Source organism: Gastrolobium bilobum, unplaced genomic scaffold (assembly GCF_033153095.1).
Source record: "Gastrolobium bilobum isolate Gb01-03AN ecotype WA unplaced genomic scaffold, APGP_CSIRO_Gbil_v1 utg8309, whole genome shotgun sequence".
NCBI lineage: Eukaryota > Viridiplantae > Streptophyta > Magnoliopsida > Fabales > Fabaceae > Gastrolobium > Gastrolobium bilobum.
Window position 1 is genome coordinate 48,307 of NW_026897248.1, and position 13,319 is coordinate 61,625.

Here is a 13,319-nt window from a genome sequence, read left to right on the forward strand (position 1 = left end):
TATAGTCTGGCTCTGTCCGTGAAAATCTCGTGAATGGTGTTTTTTATCGGGTATTTTGTACCACTATTTAAGCAACCGGTAGAGTCCAGAAATAAATAATTGATGAAATAAGAATAAGAAAGTCCAATATATGTCATACAAGTCATAATAGGCCAAAGAATGATAAATTAATAAGTTTTAAGTTTCGTATGCAAACAGTGCACAATTAGTGAACCACAGTGCATTTCGTCAAAAACGATACTGCAAATTATGAATATTGTTCCTTAGGAAATAAAAATTAATGTAAATGAGTTCAGAAAAATAAAAATATGCCTGTAGCTTTAAGTTAGTTCCGGTTCCATTTAAGTGAAAAATACGCGAAAGAAAAACATCTGGTAAAAGGCCATATGTGCATATAAGCCCAAGTCACTTAAGTGAATCACTATTCACACCAGAAATCCTCTCTTCTCTCTCCTCTTGGCCGAGCTTCACTTCATGGAAGGGGGCTAGGTTTTAGTTTTTGTTTTCCATGATTTCTTCTTCAATCTTCAACCAAATCACAAAGTCTATTACATGAAATTCATAGGAAATCACCCAAGGAATCCATTCCACCACTTTAATTGGGCTGAAATTGCTTGTGGAGAGAGTTCTTCCTCGCCCCCAATTCGTGGCACTATTCATCCAAGTGAAAAAGTGTAGATTTTGAGTGAGCAAAGCTTAGGTTTTGTTCTTTGGACCTTGGATAAGCAACTATAGGTAAGAAATCTCTATTCCATGGTTTTATTTTTGTGATTTAAGTCTTGAAAGTTTTGAGCATGTTTTGGTGGGAAATAATTTAGTTTGGAATTTGAAATTGATGATGAATTGTTGTTGTTTAGGAAGTTATAGTGTGAATTAAGCATCAACATGTGTTTGAAAATTGAAAAATCCCATTGCACCTCCCTCCCCTAGGTTCGGCCATAATGGGTTAATTAGGGTTTGTTGTGCAAAAATTTAATTGCATGTTTTGTGGAGGTTAGTATGTTGGTGTATGTTGAGATTAAGTGTGAAAATGAGATTACATTGTGGAAAACCCCTTGAAAACCTACCCTATACATTTCGGCCTTTTTAGTCTATTTAGGGATAATTATGTTAAAAACTAATTGATGATGTGTTGAGTTTCCAATGCAAGAAATTGGTAAAAATATTAAGTGAAATGGTTTGAGAAATTGTGAAAGGGATTTTGGTTTCCTTAAAGTGAACCCCACGGCCTCTCGAAAGAAAATATACCTAAGTTGTGCTTAAATTGGTTAAGAGAATACATAATCAACTTAGGAACCTTGTGTTATCAAATGAAGTTGGAAATCCCTAGCTTCTCTTGTATTGGTTTCAGCCATATAGGCTCTATGGAGGCTAGGAATTGTAAAAATTATAAACTGGTAAATTAAAGGAAATTGTTAAGGCATGGTCTTGACTTGTGAATTGGCATAGGATTGGCATAATGTGAGGAAACGAAAGTGAACAATAAGATGTATGGCTTGTGTAAATTTCATGGAATTGTAACATTTTATTGATTTTGTTTTGAATTCTTTCTCTAGATTTGCCTAGGGACTGAGAGGGTTTGAATTTTCGTTGGAGCTATATAAGTAACTTGTGCGAATAGTAAGTGAATTAGTAAAGCTTCAAGAGGTAAGTTCTATGTTTAAGGAGTCTTTTCCTGCTTGAGTGCTCCACCATGGTTAGTGAACTATGGTTGGATTGTATGATTGTATTTGATGCTTTGTATAGATGCATTCATATAGAGCTATTTGATAACATGATATGACTTGTTCTGATATGATTTCTCTATTGATCTTTGGCCATTGATTTGTTTGTGCACTGATGTCTGCTTGAGGTCCTCCCTCGATACTGGCTGTGTACACCTCTGTTATGTTCTGGTTTCGCTTGGGGTCCTCCATTGGGAACACATGCGTTAATTTCCGCTGGGGGTCCTCCCTTTGGAATGACGGCGCATACCTCTAATAAGATATGTATATATGTTTTGTTCAGTGAAGATATCTGTTATATGTTGCCTTGTATACTATGTATATGACTTACATGCAGGAGTGAGTCCAGGGGTATGGAGAATTCTCTATAAACCTGGAGCTTATTGAGATTTGTTATCTCGCCCCTTTTTGGGGACATCATTTCAGGTTCTCAGATCCCCGGTGAGCCCTCACTAGGCAGGGATGCGACCCGTGGTTGAGGCGTTTCGACGGACCAGATTTTGAGTAGCTGTAGGCTACTGCTATTTTGGGAGTATATTTATGTTATTTAGTATCTCAATATTTTGTGGATCATGATGTATGATCCTTTACTTTGTATTTGGCCTGTATATGTTTTGTACATGTCTTTCAGTTTGATGCATGTACTTTTGTGTATTCAGGCATGTTGATATGATGATGTAGTATTCAGTTATGTTTACGGGTTGGATTGCATGCTGTTAGATATAGTGGCACGGAGCCAAGTTATGTATGCGCCCATGGATGGGTATATGATTCTATATGGATATCTGGTATTTCTGAAAGTATATGCTGTATAAACTGTCTGTCAGGAACCCTTGAGAGTGGGATTGGAAAATCCCAGTTGTCCGATTTACAGAGGTTACTCTGTCCGATTTTCGTCTCCGTCAAATAAGAATTAAACTAGAAAAAGAAAAAGTTAGCTCGTATTTTCGTAAGTTAAGTCTTCCTCTATTTCTGTTTGTATCATATGTATGTTAATTGAACCGGCTCGAGACGGGGATGTTACAGTATATAAAGGCAATCAATGATATGTATGATGGGGCTACTACATGTGTGAAAGCTGGTAATGAAACATCAATTTATTTTTCTATCACGGTAAGTGTACACCAAGGTTCGGCTCTAAGTCCTTATCTCTTTGCCTTAGTTATGGATGAACTAACAAAAGATATTCAAGAGAAAGTGCCATGGTGTATGCTTTTTGCCGATGATATTGTGCTTATTGATGAGAACAAAGATGGTGTTAATAGAAAACTTAAATTGTTGAGAAGCACGTTGGAATCTAAAGGATTCACGTTAAGTCGGAGCAGGACTGGGTATTTGAAGTGTGAGTTTTCTTTGGAAAGAGATGTAGACCAAGATCTTGTTCATCTACTTGGTCAAGAGGTACCCAAGAAATATGATTTTAGATACCCGGGATCCATTTTGCAAAAATGTGGAGACATTGATGAGGATGTAAATCATTGAATCATAGTAGGTGGATGAAATGGCGTAATGCATCTGGGTTTTTGTGTGAAAGCAAAATCCCTCTTAAGTTAAAAGGAAAATTCTATAGAACATTAGTAAGACCTGTAATGCTATATGAAACTGAATGTTGGCTATAGGCAACATGAGCATAAAATGGGAGTAGCAGAGATGGGGATGTTAAGGTGGATGTGGTTATACAAAGATGGATAAGATAAGAAATAAAGATATTTGACGAAAGGTAGGAGTACTACCGGTGGCTGAAAAATGAGAGAACATAGATTGAGGTGGTTTAAGAACATAATGAGAAGGCCCCTGGATGCTCCTGTAAAAGCAAAAGTTTGTTATCAAGAGCACAACACAAAGAAAGGTAGTGGTAGACCAAAATTTACTTGGGAGAAGGTAGTAAAACAAGACTTAATGGAGTGAGATATAGATTGGCGGACGATGTGCCTTAGAACGAAATGGTGAAAATCTATAAGCATGGAGGAGGGTTAGGCCCTCTATTATTCCTTTGTTCGAGATGGTCCCTTTTTCATCTCCCCTTCTTTTATTACTTATATATATATATATATTATTTATTTATTTATTTATTATCTTTTTCCAAGCCTTTCGTATCAATTATTTGGGTTCATCTACCACTGACCCCAATTAGTTTGAGATAAATGTGTTGTTAATGTTGATGTTGAATTATCCAAAATCTTGGACACCGTAGAAAAGTGATATATCTTAAGAAAACAATGATACACCAAGAGTATCCTTTCCTTCTTTCAGCCAAATAATAGAGAAAATGTTTTCCACCAAAATGATCTTTCTCCATAAATTAACTTGGCATACAATGGCGGCAAAAAGGGGCCATGTAATTTTCTCTCTCTCGCATCTTCAATTGAATATTGGACTTTTATTTGAAACATATAGTTCTTAATTAATTAATTTTTTTAGGAACAACTTGTTTGTAAGTATGCATGATAAAATTGCATAAAACATTGTCCTTACCTCTGCCATAGTTAGTTGGAATATAATGGCGAATGTTTCTTTTAGTTATGGTTATATTGTGTAAAAGTGATAATTTTGTTTTAACACCTAGGTTGGATTGTGCTTGAGAATTAATTAACTAATTTCCCCATTTCAAAAACATATGATGAACTTGGTGAATAATCAGCAATAATAAAATTGCAAAAGTGATTACAAAATAAAATATGTTCAAGCTCTTCAAAATACCCTTATCCAAAACATCATTTTCTTATTTATGACACTATTATTTTGGTCAATCAATTGAAAATGAGAATTATGTTACTCTTTCATCTCCACTTTATGCTTAACTTTTTTTTGTTTTGCCTAAACTCTATGTACAAGTAGAAATAATTATATGATCCTAATAATTTGAGAGTGAATAAATTCAAACACAAGCTTAATCTTCTTTGGTCAAAGTTACTTACAAAAATATTGAATTCATTTAAATATATGGAAAAAGAATTACCTTCACTTATTTGGAGACTAAACAATCATATATGCAAAAAGAGCTTATCCACGAGCAATTTGCTTTGATAAAGTTTTTTTAATTTCATTCAGAAAACCTTTGTTGTTTTCTCAAAGTTCACTAATGTCAAAACACATAGAAAAGAAGTTGAACAAATAAATAGGTATAGATTAAACACAACTCTGTTCTCTAAAACAAGTATTAATATTCAATATTCAACAACCTACAATTGGAGTCCTATACAACCTTTTGTATGATGTTAATTTAAAGACAGAGGATTACAATCCAATCACCATTAAATACTCCTAAAAGAAATAAATAGCTGATTATAAATCAATCAACAAAAAATTAAGCCTAAGATAAGAAAAAAAAATACAAAATCATGATATAGTTATTAAAAATAAAAATAAATCTAAAAAGCCCAAAATGATGCATGCAACTTCTAATACAATTTTAGGTGTATCATCCTCTTCTGCTAGAAAAAGATTCGTCTTCAAATCTGCTTCGTCTTCATTGTTACCAACTCTTTCAGGTGGTAATCCAATGGCAACTCTTCCTGTACAATATCACCAAATTCCCTAATTAAGGGTAGAACTTGTGAATGCAACTCTTTGATATGCTTGGCTTGTTCATCTGCGTTTGAACTAAACTGCTTGGGGACTAGAAATGGTGTGGGTTCTAGAGGAGTAATTGGACACACGCAGAAATGGTGTAGGTTCTAGAGGAGTAATTGGACACACGTATAGATCGTCTCAAAATGACTATTGCTTGTGGTTCAATTTTGTGGTCTGTCATAGGAAAGTTCTATGTGAGGTAACATCTAGTCTCATTGTTGCGGACTATCTCCAATTAAACTTCCACAAAAAGCTAAATCGTTATCTCCATTGAGCACAAGGTTGTTACGTCCGTCGTGCCCAAATTCATAATTTTGCTTGCAAACTAAACACTTCTTGAATGAAGGATCATTCCCCATGACATTTTTGGATAGAACTTCAACTTTGTAAGAGATATTAAGATTTCTACTAACTGATTTTCCACTAAAAATTTCAACATTTCCAATGAAAGTACAATGTGAATGATGCAATTCAATATCTTCTATCTTTATTTTAAATTTTGCATCCACTATGGAAGTAAGCACCTCATTCTTGCAGATCCCTCTGTCTATTATTATGTTGTAGACCTTTTCTCCACTAGTGCACTTAATGAGAAAGATGTTATGCCTAAGCCATAATTCATCTTCTCCTACAACAACATTTAAAGCTCTATTGACAATTAGGGACTCACTGAAATGCACTATAAAGAATTTTTCTCCACCTCTGGATTCTCATCTTCATGCTCTCCATCATGTTTATCATAGACAGGGAACTCGTCATAAATTAGAGTATCTACAATTAGATTCTCATCATCTTGCTTTCCATTGAATTCATCATAAATAGGTATCTCGTCATAAAGTGGAGCCTCAACAAGTATATACTTATCATTATTCTCTTCATTGGATTCATAATAGACAAAGACCTCGTCATAGACGGGAGCTTCAATAAGCATCACAATCTGCTGATTTGGACAATTCGTAACAAAATACCCAATGCCCTAACACTTGTAGCATATCTTTGGCTATAGCTCTTCCTCTAGAAGGTTTCGTACTAATCTATCCTTCCTTGAAAGCAAATTTGAAAATATCTTCCTTGACACTAGTGACAGATTAGAGTCGTTGTCGACTTAGAAAATCGACTCTGAAATTTGAGATTGCTACTCTTCCATTTACACTACATTTCCGCCTTTAAAGCCAATCTACACACATTATTATAGCTCCAATATTGATCCAACGAAACAACATTAAATATCTCAATTTGAAACCCTTTCAAATATCGAGAAATTATTTGTTCATCTTCCTTAGCCACATCACAACACATAATGAGGTCAAACTCATTGGTGTATTGTTTAATCGTTAAATTGTCCGGCATTAGGATATGATATTTGATAAATGTTTCCTCCTTATAATAATTAGGCAAAAACTATTTCGTAGCAACTTCTTCATCTTGTCCTATGCATAACCTTTGACTTTCCCTCCGTAACGTATTTTCACATGATTCCACCAAATGGAGGCATGCTTCCTAAATTTGATCACCGCCAATTTAACCTTCTGGCATTCGGCTAGATCTTTCATGTCAAAGATCTTCTCAACGATATGCAATTAGTCGAAAAACTCATTTGAATGAGTTTTTCTCTCAAACTCATGAATCTTGATCTTCACCATGATATTTGGAAGAGATGATTGAAATTTGCATCGAATTCCTTGATTTTACCCTGGCTATCAGATGCATTGACGTCTCTCTCCTCGTTATCAGATGCATCTCCAAACTCCATCTTGTCTTTAGTTTGAATAGATAATTGCGATCTCGCAAATTGTCGTTCTAGTTCCTCAACTCGTCGTTGTAGCTCTTTGTTTTCTATGTCATGTATATCTCTTTGATACAACTGTTCATCTTTAGTCTCTAGAGTTATTTTATATCACTTGCTCTAGCGAACCCATCGTCCACGCCTACCACGATTTTGTTCAGCCATTAGCAAAAGCTAACCTGAGGTCTAATTCCAACTAATGTCGAAACAGATAGAAAAGAGGTTGAACAACAAATAGAGATATATAAAAGAGAACTCTTATTCTCAAAAACAATAATCAATATTCAAAACTCAACAATGTACAAGTCAAAATTTTTAAGTTTTGCATGTCAACCCATGTGACCTGGAACCCGCATCGAGTTGTATTTGGATTTCAATTTGTGACCCATGAATAAAAATGTCTTATATTCAAATTGAATAGTTTCACCTACAAATTAGATCTTAGCATGATATGAATGGGACCCATAGACACGAGCAAACTTTTGTTGCGACGGTCGCATGTGCGACTTCCTTTCAAAATTTGCCACTTAAATTTATTTTTTTATTTTTTTCATCTCACTTTCATTTTCTTTCTCTATTTTTGATTGGTGTTCCTTACTGATGTGGTACCTTAAAAATTTCCCACATACACATTTGCCACCTTCCTATTGAATGATCTGTTTTCTTTTTTTTCTTTCTTTGATTGAAAAAGAAAGTTGTAACAGTTGTGTTATGCCATTTGTTTCGTAACAAATTTCGTAGAGCAGACTTCGTAATAAATATCAGTCTCGATTAATTGATAAACGTAAAACAGAGCTAAAATAGAACAAAATTAGGTGAAATAAAATGTATATTCATAAACTATAAAAAACAAAACAAATAGTCTATGATTTGATCATTTTCACAATAAAATAATTCCTCCTTATATGATACCTGAAAATTAACGTGAAATGAATTCGAAATCAATCCAAATGGCACAAATACTACTTATGAAAAATACTAAAAATCTTAATTTTTTTCATATATAATGTCCTAGTTCATTTTTTGTTTGTTTCATGACTTGATAAAAAAATGTTATTGAAAAAGGTGCAAACTATGATGTGAATTGTTATTTTTTTTGAGTTGAAACACATTTAGAAATTCTGACTATCACCTGCGTTAGGTATCAGTTCCGTTCGAAAAAAATGGAGATAGAGACGTCCGTGTAAAATAGTTTATTTATGCTCTTTATTATTTAATTATTGTTATTATTATTTATTATTAATATATTATTATTTTTTGATATTTTTACTTAGATAATCTTAAAACACACAACATTGCATGAATAATTTGATTATAGAATACGATAACTGTGATTTTCTACTAGTAATAAAACTATCTAAACATTTAACCATTTTTTTTGGGGGGCTACAAATTATCTAAAAAGTTGTATACTTTTCAACACAAAAATATCAAAATTAAATCTACATTTATTTACCGAAAAAAAAATCTATATTTGTTTTGGGGTACAATAATTAAATCTACATTTTAATCACGAATTAAGATGAGGTTTGGGCCTAAAGACCCAGAGAGCTTGATGGACTTCCACTACAATATCGTATTTTAAACCGAACATATTTTTTAACATTCTCACACAAACCCATGATACTATGCTGTTTGGCCCATACATTACATGCTGAGTCTTTATAATTGAAACTTCACCCAAAACCCTAGTTTCTACATCTCTATTCCTTTCATCTCTCTCTGCTTCAGCAGTCGCAGAAACCTCATAGCCGAAAATGGTGATTACTCTTTGACCAGTACTCTTCCACTTTCTTAAGCATTGTGTGTTCCTCCATCTGGGTCTTGTGGTTCTATTCAAAGTCTTGATGCTTTTTTTTCTTTGTTTGTTATTCTGATCTGTTTTGCAGCCTTTCAAGAGGTACATCGAGATTGGAAGGGTTGCTCAGATCAACTATGGCAAAGAATATGGGAGGCTTGTTGTTATCGTTGATGTCATTGACCAGAACAGGGTATGCCCTTTTTTTTCTCTTTCGTTGATTTGTCACTTTTTGTTAGATTCATGGGGTGCCCATTTGTTTGGTTTGGTTGCTTATGCACTTGAAGCAAAAAGTTTTGATTTTTTTCCATCTGGGTGTTGAAGGTAGTCATGATTTTCATTGCCAGAATGATGGGTGGTTTTAGGGTTGGTTTTTATGAATTTTTTTATTTTATTTGAAGCTATTGGTTTTGCTTTGTTGTATTTTAATTGGGTCATAAGGCTTTGTGTACTCGTGCATGTGTAGCATCAACTAAATTATGTTTTGAATTATTTAGGGGATTGGGGGTATTAGTTTGGTGTCTGATAGTATCAAATTCTGGTGGAGAAGTTAGAGGTGTCCTTATTGTTGATAAGTTCGTTATGCTTGTTACTGCTCTCAGGTATTTGATGTTGAAACTGTATAGCATAACATGTCTATCATAAATTGACAGGCTCTTGTTGATGCCCCTGATATGGTGAGATCCCAAGTGAATTTCAAGAGGCTCTCACTCACTGACATCAAGATTGATATTAAGAGGGTCCCCAAGAAGAAGGATCTTATTCAAGCCATGGAGGCTGCTGGTTGGTACAAGTTTCCATGATGAAATTGTTATTTTATTGAAATTGTTCCTTTTGTTCATCAATTTGATCTATTGTTAAACAGATGTTAAGAACAAGTGGGAGAAAAGCTCATGGGGAAGGAAACTGATTGTGCAGAAGAGAAGGGCAGCCCTCAATGATTTTGACAGGTTCAAGATAATGTTGGCAAAGATCAAGGTTGGTTTCAGTTTACGTCCCTATACTGTTCTTATTTCCAATGTTATATGGGTTTGGTTTGTGTTTTTTCTTGTAACATTTATAGCTAATATACAATTTTTTAACTTTTGCAGAAGGCATCTGTTGTTAGGCAAGAGCTTGCTAAGCTGAAGAAGACCGCATCTTAAGCATAATTTCATGTTTATTTTTCAAATTTTGTTATGAATTTCTTTCAATTAGTACACCTTGGTTGTTATGATGAGTTTCTATGTATCATTGAGAGACTTCCTAGAAAGGTTTATTTTGAATTATTCCGTGTTAGTGATTTAAAGTCATTACTTCCATTCTCATTGTTAGAATATCTGGTGCCCATTTTTGCGTTTGCTTGCAGATGTTTGACTATTGGTTGTTTTTAAAACGTTCTAAAACTAATAGAAATCTTAAACTGCAAATGACAGAAGGAACGGCGTCTTTTCTATTTTCTTTATTAGGATGGTTGTGTGAATTTATTGTTCTTTTTTATTTCCCCTGAATTTTTACCTCCATGTTTCAATTGATGGTTTTTCAAGGTTGTGGACTTGTGGTATATGTCATGAACATTTGTTCCCATTAATTTTAGCATGCATTTAATGCTTCTCGATCCAATAATCTTTCTAACTCCTAATTTTTTAGCTTTGTTCTAATCCTGTCTTGGATAAGCCATTTGCTTACAAATAATTTGACTTGGATTTTGTTATTTAATTTTCCTTCCAGTTTTTGCCAATGATCATATTTATTTTCTAAGTGTCCTTATTATTATACCCGTCTCATTTCTTCTAAAAGGTCTGTAGACAAGTACGTAAGAATCAAAGAATGGCCAACCATATAACTAAAGAACTATATTACCCTTTTTGACAGGACACGTCTAACTCCAAATTTTCGTATGTGGGGGTCTAAAAATGTTGTTTTACATCTGCTCTACAAAATTCTGGGTCATGTTCACTAATGAATTGCTTTGTTGTGAAAGAGTATTGGTGATTCTAGTTAGAGGTGGCAAAGTGGGCGGCCTGCTCCACTCTGTCATCAACCAACCAAAAAATGAGTCAGCTCGCCCAGTCCCGCTTTTGAAAGTGGGTTGAAAAACTCAGCTTGTCCCGCCCCATTGGGCGGGTTGGCCCGTCAGCCAGAGCCTATTTTACACTGACTTGTCTCGACCCGCCTATGCCCACCATCAATCCGTCAAAAAATGAGCCCGCCCTGCCCCGCTCCGCTTTTGAGATGAGTTGAAAAACTCAGCCTGCACTGTCCCGTTTGGCGGGTTGGCCCGCCCAAGTCCGTTTTGCCGACTCTAATTCTAGTATTGATAGCGTGCCACCTATGGTAAAATCTTTCTGCTTTTAGCATGCTAATTGCTCATTAGCTCCGAAATTCTTGAAACAAGACATGCTTAGTTCCTTTCCTTGAGTGATTCCTTCCTTTTTGGTTTTATACTTCCATTCAAAGGAGAGTATTAAACTGTTGTAGAACCCATGATTTATTGGATAATTCTTTGTTTTTGGCTACATAATCAACAATTATTATTGGATGAGATCTTGGAACTTTGCTTCTTAGAATGTGAGTCTCTCATCCCCAAAACTTTCTTCAATTACAAAAAATAGAAAAGAAAAGAAAGAAAGTACCTGTTACAGGCACTAGAGAAGAAAGTGGTTAATGGTTAGGGTTTAGGGTGAAGCATGTGGAAGAATGAAAGCCTACCAGTCTACCACATAGTTGTAAGATAGAGCCCAAAAACAAGTATTTGTAAGCTAACCCACACATAAACATAAATTTAGTTATTGACAAGTAATTAAATTACTAGATTGATTTTTTATCGTAAATCCTGAATTATGTTAAATTGTAAGATTCATGAAAGATGATTTAAAAATATATTATTCGGCTGTTATCTACTTTCCTAAACATTAAGTATTTTTTATTTTTTTAGCGGAAGTCTGATCCTGAACGATTTTGAACAAAGCTTGAATGTTGTGTTCTTTACTTCTCTTGCACAAGTCTTTGTTTTAGTGTTTTTTTCCCCCTGAACATATTAATTTGTATTGTTTTGAATTACTTTCCGGATTCGTATTAATTTTAATGTGAAATTAGTTGTTTTCCTAATGTTAAGTGAATTTTTAATTCGTATTGATTTAAATTTTGAATCATTTTGGAATCAGAGTGGATCGGATTCATACTTATTTTGATTTTCAAATCTGGAATTGCACATCTTAAATTGCAATACTATTCATGATATTATACTGAATTGCACGATTTTGCAATTCATGCTCTTATACATGGCCAGTTCCGATACTTGTTATCGATGCATATCGTTCAACCTTCATATCATATCGAATCAAACGATATGTATCATATATCGTTACATATAACTATGGTTATTTACCTTAGAGGAAATGGTGCCTAAATGTATTTTCTTTTCATACCTTTTTGGTTAATGAATAAATTCAATGTGTACAACAACGTAAACATAAATGATATTAACAAAATTACAGAAAATTTAACAACTCCTTAATCCTTATATTTGATGGTTGGTTGTTGTATAATTTAATTAGTTTGACATCTTATATAATTATTAATGGGATTTAATTTTTATTATGTTATGCGAGATAAATTTATCTCCTATATATGAGAAACACTAAATCCATAAATATTTTATAAAAATCAATGGTTAATTTTTTCTAAAGTTACTTTAGAAAAATTTATCTAACATTCACTAAAACGATGCCATTTTGAAGCAAAAATCATGGTGTGTTTGCAATTTTAATTTATTCTAAGGTTATAATAGTTTTTATCATTTTAAATTTTTTAATATTTTAACTCCAAAACTACATTGTTTTAGTGAGCATTAGATAAATTTTTCTAAAATAACTTTAGAAACAAATTAAGTTCGTTTTAACTACAGTCAAGCTCAATCTTGGTTTTGTAATCCGAAATTGTGAAGCGCAACTCTAAATTCTATTGCTTGGATTAGATGTATAAAAATGAAAATATAGCACTAAAATCGGTTCGCAACAAATAAGCTTGTTTTACTCAAAATGAATTTTACTAAAGTCTTATCAAATTTCAATAAGTTTACAAACCATCAAATAGGACAGCATTATTTACAAAGTAAATTAAAATCAATTACTGATGTGATTTTAAAAACATTATAATCAGATCAACGTGAGAAGTACCCTTAAGATCATTAGACAAAAAAATAATTTCAATTAAGGTAAAAAAATAATTAGATAATATCATAAATAAAAAAAAGCATTGTATGTTAGAGACTACAAATTTAACAACTTTCTGGACTAAGAGCGATCTAATATTTGAGAGATTTGAGTAATTTGCATAAAGTTATAGATTTTGGGGTGTGCAAAAGGAGATATTCTTTATTGCATCCGTAATACATACATCGGTCTCAAAAAAGGAAAAAAGATGAGGATTCAATGGGGAATAGCAAAAAACATTT

General features: G+C 33.5%; 1 protein-coding gene across 1 annotated transcript; it reads left to right on the forward strand.

The window, feature by feature from the left end:
* The first annotated feature begins 8,722 nt into the window (after positions 1-8,722).
* Positions 8,723-10,173, forward strand: LOC133305186 (large ribosomal subunit protein eL14). The gene is made up of 5 exons (XM_061505321.1): positions 8,723-8,843; positions 8,973-9,074; positions 9,535-9,664; positions 9,747-9,859; positions 9,973-10,173. Exons 1-5 carry the CDS (start codon positions 8,841-8,843, stop codon positions 10,024-10,026), a joined length of 402 nt encoding a protein of 133 aa, XP_061361305.1. The 5' UTR covers positions 8,723-8,840; the 3' UTR covers positions 10,027-10,173.
* The last annotated feature ends 3,146 nt before the right edge of the window (positions 10,174-13,319 follow it).